This window comes from Pongo abelii, chromosome 14 (assembly GCF_028885655.2).
Source record: "Pongo abelii isolate AG06213 chromosome 14, NHGRI_mPonAbe1-v2.0_pri, whole genome shotgun sequence".
Classification (NCBI taxonomy): domain Eukaryota; kingdom Metazoa; phylum Chordata; class Mammalia; order Primates; family Hominidae; genus Pongo; species Pongo abelii.
The window spans coordinates 112,714,500-112,741,045 of NC_071999.2; the positions used below are offsets into that span (position 1 = coordinate 112,714,500).

Sequence of the window (26,546 nt, forward strand, 5' to 3'; positions counted from 1 at the left end):
TTTGTACAGCTGAAAATGGTGATGGCTTTTTGCTGCGAATCCTGCAAAAAGCCAAAAGCGACCTTCGGTATCTTAGAATCCATCCCTCTCACTTTACAGGTGAGGCTCTGAGGCACAGAACATAAAAGGATCTGCTGAAGGTCACAGCATGAGTCAGTAGCAGAAATAGAGCTAGAAACCAGGTGCCCCTTTCATGATTTAACACCTTTGTTAACTGTCTACAACTGGCCAGAAACTGTGCTGCTATAATTAGTATTATTTTCCTTGTGCCGTATGCCTGTGTACCTGATGTATACTTGGAGGCTTCTTGAGGGGATTGGTTGTTTTTAAAGATATGGTTGACTGCATATGAACATTATTTTAAAGAGATTCCACTAATCAAGTTATCAAAGTATAAAAATCTTAAGCTGCATGTATCCTTAGCTTTTGGGACACATCTAAAAATGGATTAACCTACCTGGTTTGCTATATTTTGTTACAAATAATGCAATATTTTAGTACCCCCCCCTCAAATGACTGATGAATGATTCTCTACCTGGAATAATGAATCGGAGTAGGAAATACTCTTTTCCATGACGATGCTGAAAATTTGCCTTCAAGTAAGTGTATAGTGTAAATATCACAAACATAATTCAAAAATCCATCCAAAGTAAAAACTAAAGCAGTAGCACATCCAGGCTAGCGTCCTTGGTGCTGCAGTAGCTACTGTGTCTCCTGAGCCACCTGAGGCCTATTTGCTACCCAACCAAAAAGTAGGGTAATGGTCCTTTTTTTTTTACCTACATTAGGAAAGTGAGTTTTACTACTCCGGAGTTTTCTTTTTCTTTTGCTAATTCTTCTCTGGGTTGGGTTCAGAGACTGACAGTAAGCTGGACAGCAGTTACCCAGGAAGGAATACTTTATTTTTTCTCATTTCCATTGCGAACCTTTATCCCAGGGTTCTTTGCCAAAAAGGGAGTTGATAAGAAAGAGAGCGGGCTGCTGGCTGAGGGACACTTCCCTGTGCAGAGCAGTAACGTGCTCACAGCAGGCTGGGTTCACCTTTCAGACACAACAAAGGGCATCTGGTTATACGCCCTCTTGCAAGGAGCTTCTGCATGTGGTTCCTTCTTCCCAGGTGAAAAGAACAAGTGGACAAATCTTGTTTCTTAGCTGAGCTTGGCTTACTCAGAAAACGTGGTTTAAAAACAAGGTCCAAACCATGACATTGTGTATTCGGTAATTTATACTGTAATAGGGACCACAAAGTAAAGGTTGAAAATGCATGATTTCACTTTGGTTCTTTTCTTTTGCCCAAACTAATCAGAAATGACCTTGGTACATATGGTTGAGGGTTCAGCTTAGTTGCTTGGCCATAAAATTGCATACATAAACTTGGATCTGCAACTGAAGGCAGGTGGGTGTAGCAGGATAAAATCCTGGAATAGATGAAACTATGATTCTAGCATCAACGAAAACCCTGGGCCTCCGGGGATTGTTGTTGTTGCTGATGAAGGGAGGCATTTATTTAACAAACATTTCTCTAGTACAAGTACTATGCTAAGCTGTGTAGATCCCTGTGTCCAACCCAGCCTTTCTTCATCACCTGGGGACTTTTGAAACATATGGTTTCTTCCACTGATTGGGGTGTGGTCTTGGGCAAGTCAGTCAGACCTGGGAACTCTTCTGGCTTGCTTCCTGACTCCAGGGGCCTTTTCCCATTCTCCCTACCTAAAATGTCTCACTCTTATGGCAGGGATTAACCTGAGATAATGTAAAGATCTTAGCACTCAGATCTCAAGGGTGTGAAGTTCTCTGCTACGGGTGGGGACTCTTGGTTGTTTAAAAAGCTACCCAGGAAGTATAATGATCAGTCTTAGTACCCAGGACTACAAGAGGCCTGAAAAATAATCTCACCCCTCAGGGTACATAGTTACCTTCCCCAGGAAGGTGACCACTGAAAGTGTGTTTTAAACTCACAGCTGGCCTCTGGGTTGCCTTCAACCAGTATCTCAAAATGTGCTTTCATCAATGTTAAGTTTTTACAAAAACATTTGACTTTTTTCTTCTCCCTAGGATTATTCTGTTAAGAAAAATGAATCGATAGACAGCTCTTTTGCTTCTATGGATACTAGATCAATTTGGAATTAAGTGTAAGATAAGAGTACATTTCCCTCTTTTTCCTCAGACAGTTAACTTTGTAGGTAACTATTCTGACTGTGCAATTCAGGTGCCACTAGGGAGATTTTCCGTTGAGGATTATTAGGATTTTATACAATTGCGTATTATTTTTGAAATGTGAATTCGTGGTTTTATGGGGAATAATGAGCTCACGGCTCTTAGCAAAATTAATATTTGTGTTATGTGCACATCCCGATTTGAAAAGTGGGCACACAGTGTCCATGGACAGAAGTCTCTGGATTACTGTAATTTTGGGGGAAATACAGTAAAGGAAGGCAAATTAAAATAACAAACAAAAAAGAAAGAAAAATGAAAAGAAAAGAAAAGAAGAAAAGTACTTTGAAGGCACTTTTTCCATAGGAAAAAAATATTTTATTTTTTTAAGAACAAATTCAGTTTGAAACATGTGGAATGTGACTTCACGGATTTCATTTTCTGGGGCTAACTGCAATGTGAAACTAAAGCAGATTTAAAACCTATGACAGGCTATTAAAATAAAACAAAGAAAGAAAAAAATATTTATAACTCAGGCATAATACTGTGTTACTTACAAATTGGACAACGAAATTTTAAATAAATATTCATGGTACATAATTACGGCACAAATATGCAGCAATTTGGCAACCTTTTATACCATTTTTTCCTCATTACAGTGCAAAGGGGAATGACACTGCCGTTAAACAAGCTGTAGCTAAATACATTGCAAAATTCAGATTTTATACAAAACATCTTGCTTAGACTTTATAAAAAACCAACATTGCTCTATGTACACAATCTGGGTAAGAAAAGCCATTTCTTTCTTGTTTTCACGTGTGTTTTTATTAAAAAGGTGAATAAGGCTACTGTAACACCCCAAATCCATAGACAGTAAAATCTGAACCTATTTACAGCATCTTCACTTAAACATGATGGGTGAAATTCCAAAGTCGGGTGACCAGCGACGACCATACAAGCAAGGCATTTACAGTAACTTTCCAAAGCTAAACCAACTTCAAATAAAGGGACGCTTGGTAGATTGTCATATTCTGCACCAGACACAAAACAGACGCACAGAACACTTTTCAATTGGTTGCAGGGAACTCTTTTATCAATTCATCTGATTTTTCACAGTTTAGCATAGAACCAAAACGTAGCCAACTGATGATACATACATTTGATTTCATTAAAATCAGACTATTTCCCATTTTTCCCCTTCTCGCCCCTCTCCCCCATCCTAAAAGTAACTTCTGATGGCTTACAAGAAACTCTTGTACGAATGCACAGAAAGGAGAGGTTGGGGTGATGGAAAGAATTACATATGTACTGTGGCTGGTTACCACGGCAACCCTCCACAGAAATATGATATAGATATATATAATATATATTGTAGATATATATTATACATATATGTACACATGTATACCACACACCCACTCACACATACACACACGCACTTTGGACCAACATCATTTCCAGGTTCAGGAAATAGGGGATCATAATTTCTGTGACAACTCATTTTTGCAGGTACTCACTGGAGGTCTGAGAACCTTAAAATGCTGTCGCTACATTTTTTTTCCCTTCCAATTCAGAAAGCAAAGTGTTACCATAGTAACAGGACTATGTTAAAGATGTCTATTTTGCATAGCACATAAAAAGTAGGTTTCCTGTTTACTCTTCTTGTTTCCCAGAAGGGAGGGGGTGCGGGGGAGGACAGGAGGAGGGAGCCAGAGCTAAATCATCACCTGAAGCCCCCAGTGTGACCCGCTGGATTCTAGAGAACACTTCAGCCCATAAGGCAAGGGAAAACCCAACGCAGAAAATAAATGCCGGAACATCTTGTCATTGTTAAATATATGATGCAGTCACATCGACTTCCTGCTCTGCGGGGCTCGTACTTCCTAGTCTACGGTTCCGTGAGATGCCTTCGGAGGACTTGGTTATTTTTGCATTTGCTCTCATTATTGTTCTTTTTGGAATGATGTTGTTTTTCCCAGAAGTAGCTGTCCAATTTGTTTTTTTTAAGCGCTGAGCATTGGGACCACTTAATTGCCACGAATGAATTTCACATCTTCTGGTGTGTACTGTGTGCAACCTTAAAATATATATTAGTAAAAATCTTTCATTTTATATCCCTTGTGTTCTATATACCTATTATAAATATGTCCTATCTTCCTTCTCCCCCTGGACATCATAATTTATTTCCGTCTTAAGGACTCTAAGAGGTTTGCCGTATGTGCTTCACCTTGACACAGAGCACCAGGCGCTGCAGCCTCCATCAGTACCGACCCTGCAGCCCTGGCACCCGGACAGCACCGCATAAACCAAAGTGTCGTAAGGCTCAATCGGGAGGGGAAGGGGGAACCTGGGGGGAGGGGGATCTGACCTACCTTTTATAGATGAGAATTCTTTAATAACAACGATGATGATGGAATTACAGCCTGTTTGACCTTTGGCTTTCCAACTTTTAGGTCAGATTTGGCTCTCTGCTATTCTCCTAAATGCTTTCCCTGTGTTTAATAAAATGTGATAAGTATAGCAGCTGAGTCTGCTTAAAAAATCATCCAAAGCAGACCGACTCTCCTACAGCTCGGAGCTGTATATCTTATTGCCAGTACCACAACAGTCCTGCCCGAATATATCATCAGCGGCCTACTTTCTCCCTTCCCTCCAAGCCTGTTCCTTTCCCAACAATACCCGTCTTTGTTCCCCGGAATGAAGAGGGGCTTTTCTTCCTGCACATCGCTATTTGATAACAGCAAGTGCCTCCCCATGCACTGGAATCCACTGTGTGTGCTGTCGTGTCTCCTACTTGCCTCTTAAATCTCAGCAAAACCAAAGTGCTGTGCTACCTAATTGCTTTTTTCTTTTTTCCCTTCCAACTTTCTGTTTCAGAGGCAGCAGCAGTGAGCTGCAATTGCAGCCAGCCCTTTCCCCAGCCCCACTCCCTTCTACGAACTCTTGGCCTTCTTCGCAGACAGCCTAGCATCTGGCTAAAGGGCACCTTGTTAGCAAACACAATTTCTATGAACGGATTACCCATGGACTGAAGCTGTTGTTGCCAACGGCTGGAGGAGGGGACTCCAGACATGAGTGTTCCATTAGTGATGCAGATGTGGAGTGGAGGTCTCAGGTGAGGTGCTGCAGAGCCCTGGGTAACAGAACGAGTGAGACAGCAAGGACTAAACTCTAGAGATCTTTGCACACCTTAACTAGCCCAAGGTCCGTGTGACAAGTCCGGTATGCACTGCGGGGGAAACGCACCCCAGGCAGAAGCCGGCCCTTCCAGGCGTGGCGTCCTGGGGCACCTGCCAGGATGCTCACAGCCCTCTCGTCCACAAACCACTGTCTTCCCTTGGCTTCTGCAGAGGCCTGAGTGACCGCAGCACATGGCTTCGAGGAGGAGACGTGTGACGCGGCACAGCAGTCCGAATGGGCGTCTTCTGCACAGTCTTCCAGCTTCCAGGGAGCGTGTGTGTTCACCAAGGCCGAATGCTACAAGACTAGGTAAGCTGTCCAGCGCGACGGGCTCTTCCAAGGAGGAGTGTCCCTCTCCCCCGGTGCTGTGCTTCAGTCAATTCTCCAGCACGCGGGCTCTCAAACCCTCAAGGGAGGCATCGGGACATTAGGTGTCCTCTGGGAAAGCACAGGTACCACCAGGGTCCCTCTCAGACCTTGTAGTAAATGTTCGCCGGGCTCTGCGGGGGCATCTCCTGGACGATGTACACCGGGTGCCCGTAGTCCCCGCTGACCTTCTCGTAGTGAGGGCAGAAGACGCTGTCCGCAGTCCTTAGCGGGATGATAATGTCACTGGGCTCCGAGCCGTTGTTGTTGCCGCTGCGCTTGGGTGTGGCCAGTGTGCTGAGCGACAGTGTGGTTGTGTGCTGTGGCGAGTGCTTCCTGTGTCTCCTCCGGTACTTCAGCAAGAGGACCACCAGCGTGATGATGATGACGATGAAGATGATGCATCCTGAAGCAATCCCTGCGAATAAGGCCACTTCGGAACCGAGGATGTTGTTCCCCGAATGTCCGGCGCTGTTGCCGTCTGTGCTAGAACCTGCAGACGCGGAGACAGAAAAGGTCAGAGATGGTTACTGCTGTCCCGGTGCTGATGGACTGCTTTTATGACCCTTAAAAATGTGAAAAATAAGCCAGGCTTATTACTACCTAGAAGCTGGACTTTGCCTCACCAATACCTCATCTAAGAGCTCAATGCAAAGGGAAATGAGAGGTATCTCTAGGAGGGACTTCCCTACCCTCCCAAGCCCCAGGGTTTCCTTTGTATCGTTATCCAGCAAGAGCACAGACTGTCGGTGACAGCCAGCCCTTGATCTTGCTTCATCTTGGAACCCGTGTCAGCCAGCCTGGGGCAGCGGCAGGGAAGAAAAAGGGAAGCGGCCAATTCTCCAGGTCAGCGGTGAGCGTTTATGTGGTATTGCTCTTCCGCCTCCTTTGAGAAAGGGAGTTTCATGCGAACCTTCAAAGGGCCTGCCTTCTAAAGAAGAGCCCTACCTCCTGGCAGAACAGAACAGCTCGGGAACGCGGAAGGAGTGAGGGGGCCTGGGAAAATGTGCAGCTCGTAACTCATCCGTATTATTTGATTTACACTTAAAATATATTTGGAAGGCAGCAGAAACTCTCACACCGAACAGACTGCCAGCCCAAATGTTAAGCACTAAAAAATTGCCTGGCATCATTATATTATCCATTTATCAGTTTGTCACAAGAATTTGACACATCTTGTCATTGAAAGTTAGAAATAACAACTTCCCTCCTTGACTCTTGGAAAGAGACGGAATATTGCTGCAGATGATAAATTCGCACAACGACCAACCAAGCACACAACAATCCCTAATACAAAACTGCTGATGTCTGCTCAACGGCTACTCTATAAAACCTTCATTAGCATGGTAACAAATACAGAACTATTTGTTCCAAGACTGTTAAGAAAATGAAGGTCAACGATGGACAATTTTATCTGGTATTCTACACTTTTGCCAGGGACCTGTTTAATATTTTCTTTTACATGGAAAATGTGAAACAAAATAACGATAACCACCTGAAAAAATACTATTATGCAATATTTAAAAATGTTACCATTTAAAATTTAGAAGAGGATCAATTAAACCCTCTGTGGATTACATATAATTAGATGAGGGATTAGCACATTAATTACATATACATTAACATCAGCTTTAAGCTGGCGTTGACAACCAGCTTGATAAAATGTCAGCCAATGAAACCTTTGGCCTGACAGAGTAGTTCTAATAACTGGCACGTACAGCTCATGAATTCTACTCCTTTGAATGTATGACTTTCATTGGAATGAGTTATTTTGTTCTTATTGAGTGTAATTAATGATGACTCACTGACAGCAAAGATTCCTGATCACTGTAACTTCCAGCTAATCCTAACTGGTTAGAAGTCCTTAGACTCTGCCCTACCTTTTAAGATACTACTAAGAATGTGGTACCCACAGACCTCCATACACACAGATCATGCTGTTATACCTGGATTTGGTTTTACAAAGGGACTTGTTGTCGAACTTCTTCCATTTGTACCAGCTTCTAGTTCTGGACGTCTTGTTGGATCTTTATTCCTGGTTGATCCAGCAGAACTTGCATCTATATGAAAAACAAATGATTAATTACGGCACAGACATCTGACAATATCTAGCTTTAGGAGCTGCATATATATTTCAACAGGCATGAATAGCAATGAACATAAGAGTCTTTATGCAAAGTACTGTGAAATACAAGAATATAATTTTTCTTTTAAAACAAAATGGTTATACTAGTTATTTCAGAGGTTTAGATCGTGAGGCCATCTGTGGAAACTATAGGGATTCTTGCATTTGGCAGGCAAAGCATTGCAGATGACATTTCAATTTAACTGAGCAAGTTGATTGACTACTATACCAATTTTTAATTAGAAGAATAATTATTTCTTTCTGCACAATAGGTTATCTATATTGGAAAAGTCACAATGAACAAAACTCTTCTGTAGTCAAGATTCAGAAATGAGCAAAACTGCACAAGCTTTTAGTTTTCATTCTGGATATTTTGATTTTGAACCAAAGTGTTTTGCTTTTTAAAAAGAAATATCTGTCTATCATCTATCTATCTATCTATGGCAATAGACATTCTACCTTGCTGACACCAACTCTTAGAGAGATCTCCGATAAAAGCTTAGTACATTGACTTGAGGAAATCTGTCAGTGGCTCAAAGTGCAGAAGGGTTTGCTTTGAAAACTAAAGAGAAGCGCGAATGAAGGTGGGCGTCGGCAGCATTAGCGCCACACTAGCTGGGGGCTACACCAGGTCCCAGTGGCGTCATGAAGCAGCAGATGGTCTTTACCTTGTCCAACTTTCATGAGGATCTTCATGGCTCTTGTCTGGCACACCCCTCCCTCCTGGTTATCCAGGCCCTCCAAAGACCCATTTGATGTAGCTGATCAAAAATAAAATGGACAGAACAAAAAAATAAAGAAAAATCAGGAAATCAATAAGCCAAGTTTACATGAACATGAAATGTCTGAAAACAATTTGAAAAATAAGAATTCACTCTTAGTCACAAGTTTTCTGAAAGTATGGGGATGCTGAAAGCCAAAAAGAAAAAGAAAAAGAAACAAAGAGAAATGGATATCGGAAACACTGCCGCATGTATGCTATCTGACTCCAAATTTATTTAGGCACTTTCTCCTTCCTTCACAAATGACTGATTTAATGTTAGTCTATAAATAAAAGGGGTGGCATCTTTCAAAAAGTCTATGGACTCTTTTGGGGCCAAACTCAGAAGAGCAAAATAGTTAATGCAGCCATTTCCAAATGTGGTAATCATCCCCCCACACCTGCTTCCTCCACCACAGATTTCCTGCTTCAAGAACAATTAGCTTGACGCTCTGTTTGTCAAGCATCCAAGTTCTGTAAACACTAGACCAGGAGCCTCCCACAACCCTTGTCTTCTTTTTTCAGCCTTATACATGCTTAAGAAGTATACCAGAATTCAGGTCTTCAAAATCTCCCCTTTTTCCTCCATCGTTTTGTAAATCAGAAGAACACACGTGTTATTACTGCCAATGTCAACCTTAGTCAACCTCTTCAACCAAACTACCTGCTGCGGGAAAACTCTGGCTGAATAGAGGGTTCACACACATGCCCACCACTGATTCTGGGTCCTGTGGCAACCCTGGAGAGAAAGTGGGCACTTTCACCAGCCACTTGCTGGTGTTCACCAATTGAATTCCCTCTCCACCTCAGCAGTGAGGACTGGAAGGAAGGACAGAATCATTTTACCATTTTCAGCATTTTTTTTTTCAACAGCCTATGCTCTATTTAAACACATCCTTGTTCTGTCTCTTTAGACCAGTGAGGTCTCTGAATAGCTTTGTAACTCAAGCTGTAAAGAGATAGGCTGCCAGGTACTTTAATGAGAAACAGGCTTTGAATTACAGTTCAAGTTCCAGGAGAGAAAAGAAGGTGGAGAGTGCTAGACATTTTCATTCCCCTAAAGTTCAAGGGGCAAGGAACAAAAGTGTTTCATATACACTTCTGCAATTTAAATCCATTTTCTACCTGATTATCAAAGTCTTGTCTTGTAACACTGTACTTTGCAAGGGACTGAAAAAAGGATTGATTTTCCGGTAAAAATAAATCCCAAAGACATTCTTCTAATGGGATTGTTTGTTTTCCAAACAGTAGGTCAGCAAACAAGTTCTATATGCCTTTATGGTAGAAATATGCATTCCACTGAAATTATATTAACTACAAAAATAAGGCACTTATTTACTTGTCTTTGTGGTCTTGAATTAACTTTTACTTTCACTGTTTTCCTCAAAACAAAGGCTGCCTCTTCTGTGCATACATATCACTGTGCTTCTCTGAGTGCCTGCTTAAACTTTACAGTCTCACAATCGCATCTCATTCTTCTGTAACTGTGGATAAATTTTTCCCGGGAAACTGGGCAATAATTGCCATAATAATAATGTCTTGGAAGGTAGTAAGAAGCAGACAGTATCTGTTTGTAGATACAAACATTGTAGACCATTAAGAAACTGTTCAGCAGACAGCTTAAAAAAAAATACCTAAAAATTTTGTACACTTCTGTGAATCTAAAAAAAATATTTTTTTAATTATTTAATGGGGCTATTAAAAATTTTTTTTTATTATACTTTAAGTTCTAGGGTACATGTGCACAACGTGCAGGTTTGTTACATATGTATACATGTGCCATGTTGGTGTGCTGCACCTGTTAACTCGTCATTTACATTAGGTATATCTCCCAATGCTATCCCTCCCCCAGCCCCCCACCCCACGACAGGCCCCGGTGTGTGATTTTTTTCAGTTCTTCGTTCTGCTCTTTCCCTTTTCCCTCCTCCAAATATGTGCCTAAATTTTAAAGTATCCTTTCCTCCCAGAGGCTTCAAACTATGAGTTTCTATGAGCAGACCCTATTTCTGGACCATTTCAGAGCAGTGCTATAATCTTCAATTAATTGTTGAGAATTTTCCTATTTGATTTTTCTAAAAAATCAGGATACCTCTGCATATAGAAAGAAGTGAAAGGCTGATGTCTCTATTTGGCTGGTAGTTTAAAATGTTTGGTTTACTTAATTCAAGTGGAATCCCAATGTTTTTAAATTCACATGCACGTAAATGAACCTACATGCAAAAGTGCACTCAAACTCAAAGTTAAATGACTTACTTTTTGTTGCTAAAAGTTTCAACACTAAGCTGAAAAATGACAAAATGAGATCTGAAGGGCAGTGCAGAAAGAAAGGGGAGGAATATACATTTATTTATTTTAATCTTGAGGGGAAAAGACAGTCAAAGATTCAGATCCAAAAGAAAAACAATTAAATGAGTATCAGCAAGAGAAAGACAGGCACAGTAGAGCAGAGTTACTTGTAAATAGAATTGAGAACTGCGTCTGCAGAGGGAGAAACTACTGATGACTTCTACTTTGTCAAATTGGAAGCACAAGAGGTGCACATTATTTGACTTTTTTTCTTTTAATTTGTAGGTCAGTGCCTTTTCTGAATATCAATGCTTTTGTGTGGAGCTCCCTAGGTTTACCAAAATGGTGTCTTGACAACCACAAATGTAAAATCTCTAGAGTATTAAAATTCAATTGGAATCTATAATTTAACATCCACAGACTACAAGACAGTAGGAGGAAGGCTGTGTTGCATAAGAATGAAACTGCTTTGCACCTTTAAGAGTGAAAACTTTTTTATTTCTTGGTTTAAAAAAAAAGTGTGGGGGGAAGAGGGAAACGTTCAAGTCTTAGAGTTGAATAAGGAAAAATCTACAGATGCTGCCTTTGTAGGTTCTTCTGAAGCCACAGGCTATTGCTTGTTTGGGGGAGTGTGCTTGCCGGGTGGTGAGCAAAAGTGGGCTGAACAGTCTGAGCGCAGACAGTTTTTCTGCTATATTCAGGATTTTGCTTCTTTTCCTTTTAAGTCAACCTGTGACTTGCAAAGGTTACTGGAAGATACTGAAAAATTCACAATTAATATTAAAATAACATCCCAAATACTTGGTTGCTTATAAAGGGGCATTTAAAATACAGTTACACATTCCACCACGAAAGATTTTTGCCATGAGTGAGAAATGATCTAAGGTGCCTGAATAACCCTGTTTTAACCCAGTGAGTACGCTGGTACTAACTGAAACTCCAGGAGGTAAACTTTACGAGCATAACATAATTCAAAATGACTTCAGTCTATTTTATACTTGATGTAAGTAGAGCTTCCCATAGTAAAAATCACCTTTCTTCTCCCCTGCTACACCCTCATCACGGAGTATAATTCTTATGCTGAGGTTCCAAACCTATCTCCTTGAGCAGTGACACAGCTAAAAAAAAAAAGTCTCCTATCCCAATTACACCTCCTTCCTGGCAGCGAACTCTGAAATAAAACCACAAGATTAATATTCTGATTTCTCCTGCAAGTCACCAAGAAGCTTTGAAAGGCTTAGTGGCTGATTTTGAAAAATAACAAGAAATTGCTAATGCTTGGGAAAAAAAATCTATTTCCATTTCAGGAGACAATTTTGCAATTATGTTCATTGTTCATTTGAATGTACTGGGAATTTTTAACTTAGAGAAAGAGTGAAAATAAATTGTTAGTTCATTATACTTAGGTTTTCTTTGTATCTTTCTATCAGCGTGATCTAATGCAGCCACAATCATAGTATTGCTAAATAGATGAAATCACATTTAATCATTCAGAGATAGAAAAAATAACATTGTTATAACTAAGCTTTTAGTGCCCAGTATTTTTTTTCCCTTGGCTCAGGAAAAAAATAGACTTTACAAATCTAAAAATTACCAGAAAAGTTTCTCTATCCAGTTGGAAAATAGGCTTAATAAAGATACATGGGCATTTTACAGCCTGCTTTTAAAAGCTTTTGCTTCAGGGGTCTAACTGCATGTAGTAAGTTTATAGAAGTCACTACATTGTCCCCCCCAGGGCCTGAGTTCCAGTGGGTAGAGATTACTGCTCAGCAAAAAAGTTCCTTGAGTTCACATCGTCTAAAAGTTCTGCAGCACATCTGAAACCACACAGCTGCCATCTGCGGTTTGCCATCTATTTGCACCTATACTTATCTGCAGTTCTTAGTCACTGGGAAGAGTATACTGGTTATCTGAGTAGGAAAAAAAAGAGAACCAGTGAGTAACTGTAAAGCAGACTGGAAGGGCAAGAATATTTCTGGCTGTGCTTTTTAGCCCATCCCTGCGAAGAGGAAGTAGTACTCCATTTTCACATGTCTTCATCTGATGTTCACCGCTCTGCTCCCAGGAGGCTAAGCTCCAGCCCCACATCTTGGCTGTGTTTAGTCCACCACATTGCTAAGAGTGTGCTAATCAGATGGACAATCAAACTTCTGGATTTGTACCGATATACGGGTCTCACTGGCACAGAGATTTGAAACGGGGAAGCACAAAAAAATCCTACAGAATAATGGTATCACAGTTCTTATGGAAAGAACGAAGCACCAGGAAATATAAATACTATGGAGGGTTATTTCAAATTATTGAAAAATGTAGCGTATTTGTACGGGGCCAGGATGGAGGAGAGGGCCGATGGATACTTGAAAGCAAGTATTTGTATCAACTCCGTTGAAGAAGCCCGTCAGAGAGACATAATCAGCATCCAGAGTCATGAAAACCACAGAGTCGCCAGAATAAAAACGTTGCCCTTACATACAGCTGCACTGGACACAACTCACTCTCACATAACCACGAAACAAGTAGCATTTTATGAACATTCTCTGTCAATATCTATGGGAACTATTCTTTTCCAGCATGTCCTCACATGCTAGCCTTGCTAATTTGGACTTCTTAGGCGAGTCTTCCTACACATCAGTTTCCTTAAGCTCAATACAGACTTCTGAAGATCGGAAGACTGTTATCTTGGCAAACTGAGGAACTAAAAAAAGCATAATCCAGTAACAACATGGAAAGCAAAGCCGTGACTTTAAAATAAACATAAACACAACAACATACCAAACTATATTACTGTTTTCTTCTACCACAGGGCTATCAAATCTGAGTGTCAAAAAAAAAAAAAAAAAAGAATAAGGTAAGTTGAAAAATAAGAAGGCTGATAAAAAAATAATTAATGAATATACAACCTAGGAAGCTAAGATTTATCTATTTAACACCCTGACATCAATTCAAACTATGTACTCTAGAAACAAGAATTCAATTTCTGAAACTCAAATTAACGTAGTTGAATGCCCTGAGTTTCACAGTTATCTTTTAAGATGCTAACTCAGAACAAAAGTTCTAAACATGGAAATGATAATGTTCACTGAATGCCAAAAATAAATGACTGTTTCTTTAAAGTTAATTAATAAAACCTTCTGAAACAGAAACATCTATTTAATTTGCCAAAAGGAAAAAGAGAATTTCATTCATTTTTTTTCTAACTTCTTCCTTTTATGTGTTTTTCACTGTGGCTTTAAAATGAGAAAAATGAGAAATATAATCATGACTTCCAAGGGCCTCATTATTCTTGTTTAGCTTAATATATTTAAAAAATTCAGCATTACTTCAAATCACATAGCACTTCATCCTATAATACCAAATTTGCCTTATCTTAGACCAAAGTTTTATGGTATACTTCCCCTAAATGGCCTCACTTGAAGAAAGAAAAATACAGAAGAGTTTATTTTCTTTCTTTTTTTTTTTTTTGAGACGGAGTCTCGCTCTGTCGCCCAGGCTGGAGTGCAGTGGTGTGATCTCGGCTCACTGCAGCTCCGCCTCCCGGGTTCACGTCATTCTCCTGCCTCAGCCTCCCGAGTAGCTGGGACTACAGGTGCCCGCCACCACGCCCGGCTCATTTTTTGTATTTTTAGTAGAGACGGGATTTCACAGTGTTAGCCAGTTTGGTCTCCATCTCCTGACCTCGTGATCCACCCACCTCGGCCTCCCAAAGTGCTGGGATTATAGGCGTGAGCCACCGTGCCCGGCCCAGAAGAATTTATTTTCAAGAAGAAATTTATACTTAGCAAAGTTAATTTAAAAAAAACAAGCCCTCTACTTGATGAGACGGTTCTCACTGACATTTGATTAACTCTTATTTTGCATGCAGGGAGCCACAGCTAAAACACTGTATAAACTACCAGTGATGGAGGATGTGTGAGTTTTTCACCTGTGAAAATATTGTTCAGTATGATAGGAAGAATCACTTGAATTAATACCACATTGCTATGGTTGTGTTTTGAAAACTTAAAGCAGTAAATCATGCATTAAGAAGTAATAACTGGCTTAGCTTCAGTGACTTTTCTATGCAACACAATTAATTAGTTTTCTGCACTAAACAGAATAATTTGGAAAAAGTAGATTCTAAAATTGAGTCACAATTTAGACCTCCCCTCCTGTTTGCCAGCATTGAAATATGACTGAAGATGTTATCAAGTGCAAATGGATGCTCTTAAAGAAAATGGTACAGTTTTATTTCCTTAATTTCAAATATTCATGATGAACAATAATAGGACATTCTACCCAGAGCTCAGAAATAAGAGTGTTAACAATGGAACAACTTTGAAGCAGTTTGGTAAGTTGTTTTTGTTTGTATGTACACTTAAAAGGTTTTGATGACATATATTACTTAATTACTTCTACTTGGGAAGAGAAAGGATACCAGGATACAGAACTGAGTTTACAGGTGCCATCATGCTATGTGAGGCTTGGACACTGAGGGAGAAGGTCAATCTACTGAGAGAACAGTCACAAAATAAAGCAATAAACACCACATCTAGAACAGGAGAAATTCTAGCACAGCTTTCACATAAAGCCTTTTAACCATTAAAAACCGTATGAATGTCAAATAGCAATCAGTGAAGACATTCAGGGCCATAGTTATCTTTGACAATACAGACCTGGAAAGCTACTGGCTACAGACACTCAAGAGTGAAAAGACGGAAGAGCAGAAAGCAGTGATGGCAGGTGCACATGTGTGCGTGTCTACATGTGTGTGCTTGCAAGCACGTGTACACATAGAGGGTACAGATCAAGAAAACATACCATCCAGGCTCAGTGATGTACACTGACGCTTTTCTGAGAAAGACCAGATAGTACTGGCAATAAACTTCACCTCCCCCAACCCCCGACTTTTTTGTTTGTTTGTTTTGCTAGAGACATGTTTAACCACATAAGATTATTTATGGAGTTGTTTATTTTATTTCCCCTCAAAATATTGTTTGGAACACCTTGGTGTCTTGACTTTTAATAAATTCTGTCGAGGAAAAACATCACTTTCTAAGTCTAAGATCTTATCGTTAAAAGTTATGACGATTTATGCAGGTGGAATCTCTCAGTTAAAAAAAATTTAACATAATTTCAAAATAAAAAACAAAACAGAAAAAAAGGCTTTTCTTCTAGTATAATTTAAGGGACCATTTCTTATTGCCACAGTAATTCAGAAAAACTTAATATAGTGGGAACATGAGAGTCAATGGTAGAAGAATAAGTAACTTCACATAGAAGAGCCAGCCTTAGACACACCTGAATATGTGTCCTGAGCTAGGGAATCCGGGAGTGGCCAATGTGGAGAGTCATTCCTTGTCTATGAGGAACAGCTGAGCCCTTGGCCCATCCTGTGGAACATGGGCCGTACAGGGACTCGAGGTCCTAAGTTCTGGAGTAAATGAAGGTTGCCAGGTGGAAGTCATTAGCTGGGTGGTGTTAAGTGAAAATGCTATAGATAAACTACATGCTGTTTGCAAGCAGATGCAGTTTTCCTGCCCAGCTCACTGCCACGGGGCCATGCGGATATCTTGTCTAGCCCATTGCCACTGGACTCTCTCTCTCATGTATATGAGCCCCCAATAAAACCCCATGTCTTGAAAAAAAAAAAGTCAGCCTTAATATGCTTAATATGGGCCAAAATGTACTAAGATGGAGGAATTGTGTTTTAAAAATAGGTGGCCAGATGACCGCTTCAATAGTAATGACTAAGCTCCCATTTTTAAAGAAAAGAATAATGTAAGAGTTCTAAAGATAAAACATCATTCCCTATTGTCTATGTTAGCTGTACTTAAGCATCAGATTTTTTAAAATGAAACTTCCCAGGGAAGGGAGAGTGATAATATCTAATGAAAATATTCTGAACCATGAAGAGGCATGTGTTTGAGTGAATTATTTCCAGCACATAATCCAGTGCCTGCTCTCCAGATTTTGACAGTCTTAATCATTAAAATATCCTTGCCAAGATACGAAAAGGTCTAGCTGGGAAAGGGTCAGAGTAAAAAGTTCATGGTGGGGAGGGTGCACATCCCACAACCCTCTAGCTCTTTCTACTGTCACTAATTGCATGCAATGATATTAATGACCCAGTAATTGCAAGACGAGTGGCACTGAAGTGGAAAACATCCATCGGAGGCAGAGTTCATCTCTAGGTGGTGGGACTTCACCAGCGACCGAATTAATGTCTGCTGACAGTTTAGAATATAACACTGCAGAGGAGAAAATGCACTACTCTCATGGCATCACAGCTTAGATGGACATGTTGTTTGCTTTGACCATTTAGAGACCAGTAGTAACCCCAATAAGGTGCCCCTATCTGAATGTGCCCTACACATGAACCTTATTCCGTCCAGGGGACATGTTCTATCCTCTAAGAATCCAGAGCAATTTCCCACGTTTGTGCCAATAAAAGAATACCTTCATCTCCTGTTTAACATCAGGAACAACAAAACGGGCTACTTCACCAATGCAAAAAGCCACGTGCAAAGCAGAACTGTCACCCAGCCTGGCTCCTCTGTAATGAGATCAATTACACTCCAGCTTGAGGGTCTGCCAATCCATCAGTCCGTCTATCCAGCCAGCCAGCCAACAAAACTGTTGCACTTGTACTTGGCTAAGGAAATTTGAAGTCTCATACCACCTCTACTTGTACGTTTGAGAGATTTTTATTTTTAATAACTATATTATGTAGCAACTTTCTATTGAGGGGCTCAAAGTACTTGCTAACACAAAAACACAAAATAGTATAGACTTATTGAAAAAATGGAATTAAAAGTATGTCTAAAAAGAAAAAGAAAATTCATAAGAGCTAACAAATTGCCACTATAACCACCTTTTCCCAATGGCCTTCCTTTCCTAGTACCCTGTAGGATTTTCTTAGTTCAACTTTGGGGGCAGATGATTGCAAGCTGGTTATATGTACACAATATATGACAAAGCGTCAGTACCAAAATGTCTGATACAAGCATACAGTCCATCCTTTATAGTTCATGAGCTTCTCTGCTGTTGCTATGTATGCAACATGTGTGTACGTATACTCTGCTGTCTCTACATATGTGTTATGTATGCATGCATACTATCTTTACTATTGCTACATGTGCACTTAGATGTTTGGACCCAGGAGGCACTGCTGTAAACTAACAATGCTGGCCTAAGGGTCCAGCGGCCCTGGATTGAGTTTTGTTTCTGACATTTGATGGCCAACTGAATTGCACTAAGCTACTCACACTCTCTAAGTTTCAGCTTTCTCACAGTGATAAAAATTGCTCTAAGACCTAATTGCTCTAAGTCTGTGTTTCTAGACTTCAAAGTGAGAGAAGATTATGTGAAGGCCACAACGCTTCCCTAAGTGATCAAACACCCAGCCTGAAATTTTGAAACTTCAGGAACAAATGTGACTCTTAAGAACTATACAAATAAGTTAAAGTAATATTTGTTTGTCTGGTCTGTGTGTCTTGGCTATTTTCATGTGTTTTATTTTGCTTTAAAGTTTTATCTTCTTGATGAATGTTTAAAGGTTATTAAGAAAGAAGCCTATCCTCTTTCATTCTTGTACTAGGTCTCTAGCATTGTCCAGTTATTTATAAATCCCAGTGAACCTTAAAAAAGCCATAAATAAGGTGCTAAAGATACCAAGATACATTTTATGAAATAATGAAGGCAGTTTTATTCTGAGCAATTCCTAAATAATTTTTGCTGTCATGATGGCTTAGGTGATGTCATTTAATGTGAACAGAGTCTCCGTCCACAACAGCTTTTTCTTCTTACACACTGAGCCATATGGGACAGACATCCCCGTGGTCGTGACTCCATTATACCTGAGAGCCAGAAGTTTCTCAGTGCAATCTCAAGTTAAGCAGAAGCTGAGACTTTAATCCTTAAGTGTAAAGAATTTATCTTTATTCATATTAAATTCAATAAGGAGTCTCACTGACACATACTGGGAAAACCTTTAAGACAGCCAGAAAAGGAGTTCACATGATGTTAAGAAGTAACAGAAACAACGCTTCTAATTATCAGACTAATGGACTGATCTACTTTCCCAGCTAGCCTCAGTGATAACGCAACCCTGACACATTTTCTTCTCTGGAAGACGATTTATACCACATTAGGATGCTACTAAAATTATCAATAAACATACACTATTTTCATTGTGTAACAAGGAACTGAAAAAAAGTCCTGGCAAGGCTGGTGACATGGAAATTGGGAAAAATGATTATATGTATCTGAAGACTCCTCCCCTGTCTGTCTCTTTTGGGTCTTACAAAGGATCTGCTAACAAGCTTGGGCAATTCCATGAACAAAAAAGATACATAAGTGCATGTTTCTTGGTAAAGGAAGCTCAAGGACAAAAGGGCTTTTATAACACTCAAAGAAGACAAAGAGAGAAGATCTTATAATTAAGTTATGCAGCATTCCTGAAACGTGTAAACTCTCTGGAGTTCCATTTTATGGATGGACTTCAAATCAGCCAAGCTTTTGGGGCCCATCCTCTCCAGCTTGCAGCCAAGCACAGGTCTGCCTCCAGCCTGGAGCCTCATACTTCCTCCCCTGCTCCAAAGTTAACTCTTAGTTATATGTATTTGGTGTCAAAGGTGGAAGTAATAAGCATTTTATATATCCCACCGCATCTGGATTCCCATCAACCCTGTGAAGCTGGTGCTGTCATTATCCCCACTTTACAGATGAAGAGACTGAGGCAGAGAGGGGTTAAGTTACTTGTCAAAGGGCACTCAAGAACTCGGGTCTTGCAGACCCCAGACTCTCAACCTAAGATGTTGATCTGTTTCTCTTGGACAGGGGGAGGGTGGTGGTGGTGCTGTATCCCCCAAGATCCCAAATGCACAGTCTCTGGCAAGATTCTGATGAATATCCTATTACAAAGATGACAGCTGTAGGTTAAAAATAAAAATGAGTTTAAATGCTTGAACTCAGCCATTATGCTCAAGGTATCAAACATAAATCCTCACCCCTCAATCAGAGGACCCAAATGACAGGCTGATGTTGCTGTATCACCAAATGGGATTACATTTAATGATGGAAATGTGGCTTTTGCTACATTTATCGTACATAAATAATTCATCAAATAAAGCACATAATCGCTTTATACAGCCCACACATTATTCTATATTCTAAAAGAAATCTATATGTTAAGAGGACATTTGAAAGCTCCTCTATCTTGCTAAAGAACAGTGCATTCAGTACGTTTCAGTGCTACTTGCCAAACCTACACCCCAGAAATAAGTAAATCAAAAGCAGAGAACAAAACAAAAATATGCTCAACAACATAAGCAATAGACTCTAAAGTTCTTCTGCTTTGATTCTTTAAGAATATTGTTTCATTATATTTGTGCAAGCATTTTACTTTATTCTGTGATTTTGCTTAGAAGTGGAGTACATGTCTAAAAAATAGCAAAGCTGTTTGTGAAGCTTTCCAATTTTGCATGCTCTTTATTAAAAAAAAATAAAAAATAAAAAGCTATAGACAACTGAACCAATGAGGGCCCTAAGAAATGGCAGCTTCTCCAGACTCGTTCAGTGTTTCTTAAGGAAGACTTTGCCAAGGCATGGAGAGTGAGGGAGGCCTCCAAGAGGATGCCATGAACACCACAGGGTGGATCTCACAGAACAACCTTTAATCAAACAGTCCTTAGGAAAGATGACTTATGGACTATGCCACAAGATGTGTCTTAGCTATGGATTTGCAGCAAAATAATGCAAAAGCCATATGAAGCTAAATTGGGAGGTGCTTCATTAATACGGTTTTCTTTGTCTAACAGCTCTGCTGTAGCTACTGTTCACTTGAAAAGTATGAAGACAATGGCATTCATTTTTCATCCATCTCTGACTCACATGATTTTGGTAGTGTGACGAAAACCTCTTTGTGGGTTATTTTGCAAGGTTTTATGCGAAGGTAGAATAACCAGCCCACAGAACCTTCATAAGGACAGCTGTTGCAAAGGGCCAACACATCAAACCTGCTGACTCATTCAGCTCTGGGTGTCGCCTCTGAAAAGAAACTAAACCAGGCACAGAAAGTGCTGCAAAGAAAACTCTATGGATAAAGGCTACGAACACAAGAAGGCTTTCCCAGTATCAACTGGAGCATTTAGTAAGTCTAAGACACAGCTTCCCTTGAAAATGGGCAATTTCAGAACAGTTATTTCATGAACATTAAAAAAAACTTTAACGACAATAATGAAATAACTATAGGTTAGGTAAATTAGCTACTCTATTTTTAAGGCAATTAAAGATCTGAACATAATAAAGAAAAGGTCTCTTCAGACCACATGGCCATAATATCTCCATCTTTGCATCACTTGAAGATTAGGAGATCTCATTATGCAAATCAGGCCCAGGGCTAATTACTGAAATAGGTCACTTCAAAAAGTCAATTCTAAACAAGAATAAAAACCCACATACAGATGCTCTGTGACTTAGGTGGGGCTATGTCTTGATACTTGATAAGCACAAGGTAAGCTGAAAATATCATTAAATTGAAAATACATTTAATACTCCAATAAACCCATAAGAAAGTTGAGAAATTTAAGTGGAACTATTGTAAGTCGGTGACCATTCGTATATAATTTTGCCACAAGTTAAAAAACAAATAACCATCTATGAGAAGAACGAATGAGGATGCATATCAGTTTGCCACATATCTCCTAAGGGGACTTAGTGAATACTTAGTGTGTTTAAAAATACAGTTCAAATTAAAAATTCATATTCACGTCTGAAACTCACAAGTGTGATGACTATATTTTAAAGCAGGTAACACCACAAATCAAATTAAATGTTTTTAAAGAATTTACAGAGGATCCTGTCCATTTGAAACCACACTAACAAGTGATCCTATATTGGATTTGTATGCCCAGCCCTAAGGTGGCTTGAAACTGGAGGAGACCGCCATCATTAGCCAGAACAATGACAATACTAAAAGTGTTTTTTAGGGAAATAAATTAAAGTTCAAAGAAATAAAATTGACTTTCTCATTAAGCTTAGGAAGCAGGACTAGCAAGTAGGACTCTAGGTTCCTGGTTTAATTCTTCTGAAATGCTGTTCATGTAGGGTACTCCCCAATGCAAGTCAGTCCCTCTGGACTGCTCCTCACTGGGGGAAAGTCAAGCACTCCTCCAAAGCATCAGATCTCTTTTTCCTCTCCATGGAAAGAAACCAGCACACAATAACATATTTATTATAACACTGCTCGTTCTGAAGGTGCTTACCAACTAGACACTCAGATTTGGGGTTAAACCCATGTAGAATTTATTAAAGCTGAACTCAAATACCAATATTATTTACTGTCTCAAAGTGAACCAACGATTTGAAGTGTTAAAAATATACATGTAAATTTTAATACTTTCCGTCATGCTACCTAGCACTATTTATAAATGTACTGATATAAAAATTACTAACTTCAAACACTTTCCTTCTCAAAAAAGCCAGTACAGAGCTTGACTGTGTGTGTGTGTGTGTGTGTGTGTGCATTTGTCTGATATGCAAAGTAGTGACTTTTTAAAATCCATTCATTGTTTTGGTGTATTGGAACTTATGCAGAAGCAATACAAAGTCAATATTAATTTCTAAAACTATTTTAACATTTGTTCTCTGCATTTCCCATTTCCTTTTTAGGGAAACTTGTAGATCAATGAGCTTTGCTGTAGGGTGGGTGAGAAATTGGCTTCTATATTTTCCCAAGTATCTGAAACGCCTTCCTCTGCCTACGCCATCGTGCAAGTCTTTCAACTCTGCTGAAAGTCTCAACTGGACTTCCTGGCAAACTTCTGAGCCCTGAGTCCTTCACCCAGCCCTTATGACAGTCCCCCAAAGCAACATTCAAATAGCCTCTCATAGTTTCAAACTTGAGACCCTCAATTCTATATTAAGAAAGATTCATTTATCCCAGGCTACCATATGCTTTTGCATGGTAAATCATAACTCTAAGGAGAGCTCTGATGGCCAGAGTAGCTCAGTAACTGCAATGAACCTGTTAGTGTGGTATGAAGAGTTTCCAAAAAAAGAAAATAATAGATGTCATTATTGTGTAGATCAATATTATAATTATAAATTAAACTGCTTCTAAATACAAATCTCTCATGTATTAATAAAAAGCAATTATTACATGCTCACTACATTAAGCAAAGAGATGTTGGTAAACATTTATTTGCATATCTTGCATATTATTTCACACTGAAGGTTAAACTCTTAATGTTTACTAAAATTCCACTTGCGCCCAGTGCGAACTTAGAATTTGCAAAGCATTCTTCATGAAGTCATAAGCTAAAGTAAGAAGAGAGACTCTGGGTGTATTGGCATTATCAGTGGACTTGGGCTGCATCCACGCATTAGGGACATACGTTCACTGCCCTAGGGCATCTCATCTCTAGTGTGTCCACTCTTCCCATACCAGTACCTTCTTTCTCCCACCCCACCCAGGGGCATCAGTTTCAGTTCCCTGTGAATGTCATGCTTAACAGTAGCTTTCACTGAGAAAGTCTTACTTTAAAAGTCTTTACTAAGGCCAGGCGCGGTGGCTCACGCCTGGAATCCCAGTACTTTGGGAGGCCAAGGCGGAAGGATCACGAGGTCAAGAGATCCAGATGATCCTGGCCAACATGGTGAAACCCTGTCTTGACTAAAAATACAAAAACTAGCGCACGCCTGTAGTCCCAGCTACTTGGGAGGCTGAGGAAGGAGAATCGCTTGAACCCAGGACGCGGAGGTTGCAGTGAGCCGAGATCACGCCACTGCACTCCAGCCTGACGAAAGAGACTCCATCTCAAAAATAAAATAAAATAAAATAAAAAAATAAAGTCTTTACTAATATAAATACGTTGTTAGGCTTCCAAGAGCTTAAAGTTTCCATTTATTTTACCTGGTAACTATTTTACATTTTCAAAGATTTCCCTACTATTCTGCATACTTGGCCACCCCATCTACCTGTTTCATTTCAGAATGCTTTTATTTTATAATAATTATTCCTTACTAAGTATATACTCTACCACTCTCTCTTTTTTTTTTTCTTGTTGTTGTTGTTACTAATTCTTGGTAAGCTACTCTATGCATCAAGTTGGCTTTAAAATAGGTTTTCATTCTGTGCTTTGAAGTGTAGCTCTTGAGCTGCGTGCAGTGGCACATGCCTGTAGTCCGAGCTACTTGGAGGCTGAGGTGGAAGGATCACTTGAGCCTTGGAGTTCAAGGCTACAGTGAGCTGTCATCATGCCACTGCACGCCAGCCTTGGCAACAAAGCTAGACCCTGTCTCTAAAAAAATAAAATAACAATAAAGTGCAGCTCATAGGTTGAGATGCAAGAGTTTCAGTTTGATCACCAAGAGTCTCCTACCTAAAGTTTTAGAGTCCACCTTGGGGCAAATAATAAACCAGTGGCAGACAGCAGTTCCCTAATAAACTGAAAGTCTATGGTAACCAAGCCACTGGAAAATTCAACCCAATTATGAGTATAATTTTAAACCAAAGAAATTAAGAAAAAAGACTTCATTGCTTGAATGATGCGAACAGCTGTCTGAGTCACCTAGACTTTAACAACACCTGGGGCCCTGGGAATGACGCTGACGAGAGATCTGCACATAGTAGGCGTGGGCTCCAAATGTGCTCATCAGCTGACTTCACATCCTCACAAGTTAGCCTCAGATATGACCCAAAGGATACGTACCATCTCTTCCTGAAACAGCGTGTCAAATTATATATGTATGCAAAAAAGGGTAATTCACTGAGCAAACCAAGTTTCATCTTTTTCTTCTGAATCTGGTTTTAATGTGACCTGTCATCCCCACCTTTCTAATTTATGAGCTCCGTCTTCTCTAGATTGTTAACTTCTTGAGGAAAACATGCTATTTTACCACCTTTCACTGCTGAATCCCTAGCCCTTAAGCACAGTCTCTGGCACAGAATAAATACGAAATGAATGAGTGAATGAATGGATGGATGGGTGAAGAGAAAAGGCAATGCACAAGATTTACCTATCAAAATCCACCAATGGTCCTTAAAAATGGTTTTGTCAGTAGAGATGCTGAATATATTCATATAATACATTTATTTCAATACTATTAAGAATTCTAGTGTTTTTTTTTTTCTCTTTGGGTATGTATACTTAATGAATACTGGTAGCACAGGGTCCCAAATTCAATGAAGTTTTCTTTGAAAAAAAAAAAAGGGGGGGGACAATTTTTCAGCAAAGATTTTCATCAAATTATTTGCCACAATAATTTTAAGGAAACAAAAAATTGATACAAACCTATATAGCTTATCTTAATTTCTATAAAATAAATGAATAAAATGATACTTACATATAATGTAATAATCTTTGTTCTTCTGAAATTCTAGACCCCAGAGGTTAGGGCTGAATTCTTGAAACTTGATGGTGAATTTGATATCTTGGTCTGGTTTGGCACAGTTGAGGAGAGGGGTATTTTCCTTCTTAATAGTGCATCTGTCTGCTTGGTCTTTATCAACCATATAAACTTTATAATATTCATACTGGCCAACAGTTTTAGAGTCCACTTTGGGGCAAATAATATCCAATTTGTCTCCTATCTGTGGGTATAGTACCAGTCCTTGTCCAGGTAGAAATCTAAAAGCATAAGAAAAAAAAGCCATTGAGTTGATAAAAATTAACAGTATTAATGACAGTTACAAGATAGCCAGGCAATGCCGATAATCCCAAACTACACATTTTCAGATTCACGCTTTTATTTATCAAAAGTCTCTTACTTCAGATCAATATGGGATGAATGTATTTTGGAATTAAGCTTTAAAAGAAAAAGGAAAGACAGAAAGAAACCACTTTCCTTACTCTAAGCTGTAGGATCAGGCTACCTGCTGACATTTCTTTACCACCCCCTCGCTTGTAATATTTCAGTACTCCTTTGTGTAACTTTACAGTAACTTTTCCTCCACGGTGAGTCAGATCTCCCACATGTTTGTTATTTTTTAACCATTGGCAGCTTTAGTTTATTGGGCATGCCACAGAGAGAGCTCATCAATTGGAGGGAACAGTGGATCCACTAATACTTTGTTGTCCTGTTAGTTTCCATGTGCTGTTGATGTTAATTAACAGACAAGTTTCATCAAGAATGTTTCAAATTACTTATCATAATTAGTCAGTCACTGATCAAACAATGGGTTTTTTATTACACTGAACAAAAGAAATGTCTTACAAATGCATAAAAGATAACCAGAAATAATTAGTTGTGGTATTGATTCAGCTGCAAAATGAAGAGTCCTCTACTTGCAAGGACAACAACTACTGTCCCTGCTCTACAAATCTTTTTTTTTCTTCCCTTGAGATGTATTTGCTCCAATTAATTCTCAGAAGCAAATCTTTAGAACTAAGACTACTGATACAATATCCCCTTAATGCTTATAGCTAAAAGCCTCCCTCCTCCTCCCTTTCCTCTTTCTTGGTAGCCATGTTCCTGAATGATCTTTCTTAATGGGGAGTTTCTCTGAAAAACTGAAACAAGAACTTCCTAATGAACATCCTTCTACAAGTGCTAACACTAACAACACACTTAGAAATCCCAGCTCGTTCGTAAGCAGCCAAGCCTGCAGGCTCATTAAAATATTAAAGCCTAAGAACAAAGAATCGCCTCTGAATCCTTCCAGTCCAACCCTTTCTTTAACCAGAGACGCCCACC

At 39.5% G+C, this 26,546-nt stretch overlaps 1 protein-coding gene across 3 annotated transcripts in view; it reads right to left on the reverse strand.

The window, feature by feature from the left end:
• Window positions 1–746: 746 nt before the first annotated feature.
• EFNB2 (ephrin B2) overlaps window positions 747–26,546 on the reverse strand; it is a 47,590-nt gene continuing 21,790 nt past the window's right edge. For 2 of the 3 annotated variants that reach the window (XM_002824416.6, XM_054529211.2), the window contains 4 exons: window positions 25,197–25,480; window positions 8,494–8,586; window positions 7,647–7,760; window positions 747–6,193 (listed from right to left, as the gene is read on the reverse strand). In XM_002824416.6, the coding sequence (XP_002824462.1) occupies window positions 5,805–6,193; window positions 7,647–7,760; window positions 8,494–8,586; window positions 25,197–25,480 (880 nt within the window). In that variant the 3' untranslated portion in view covers window positions 747–5,804. The other variant, XM_054529212.2, reaches the window with a different exon arrangement.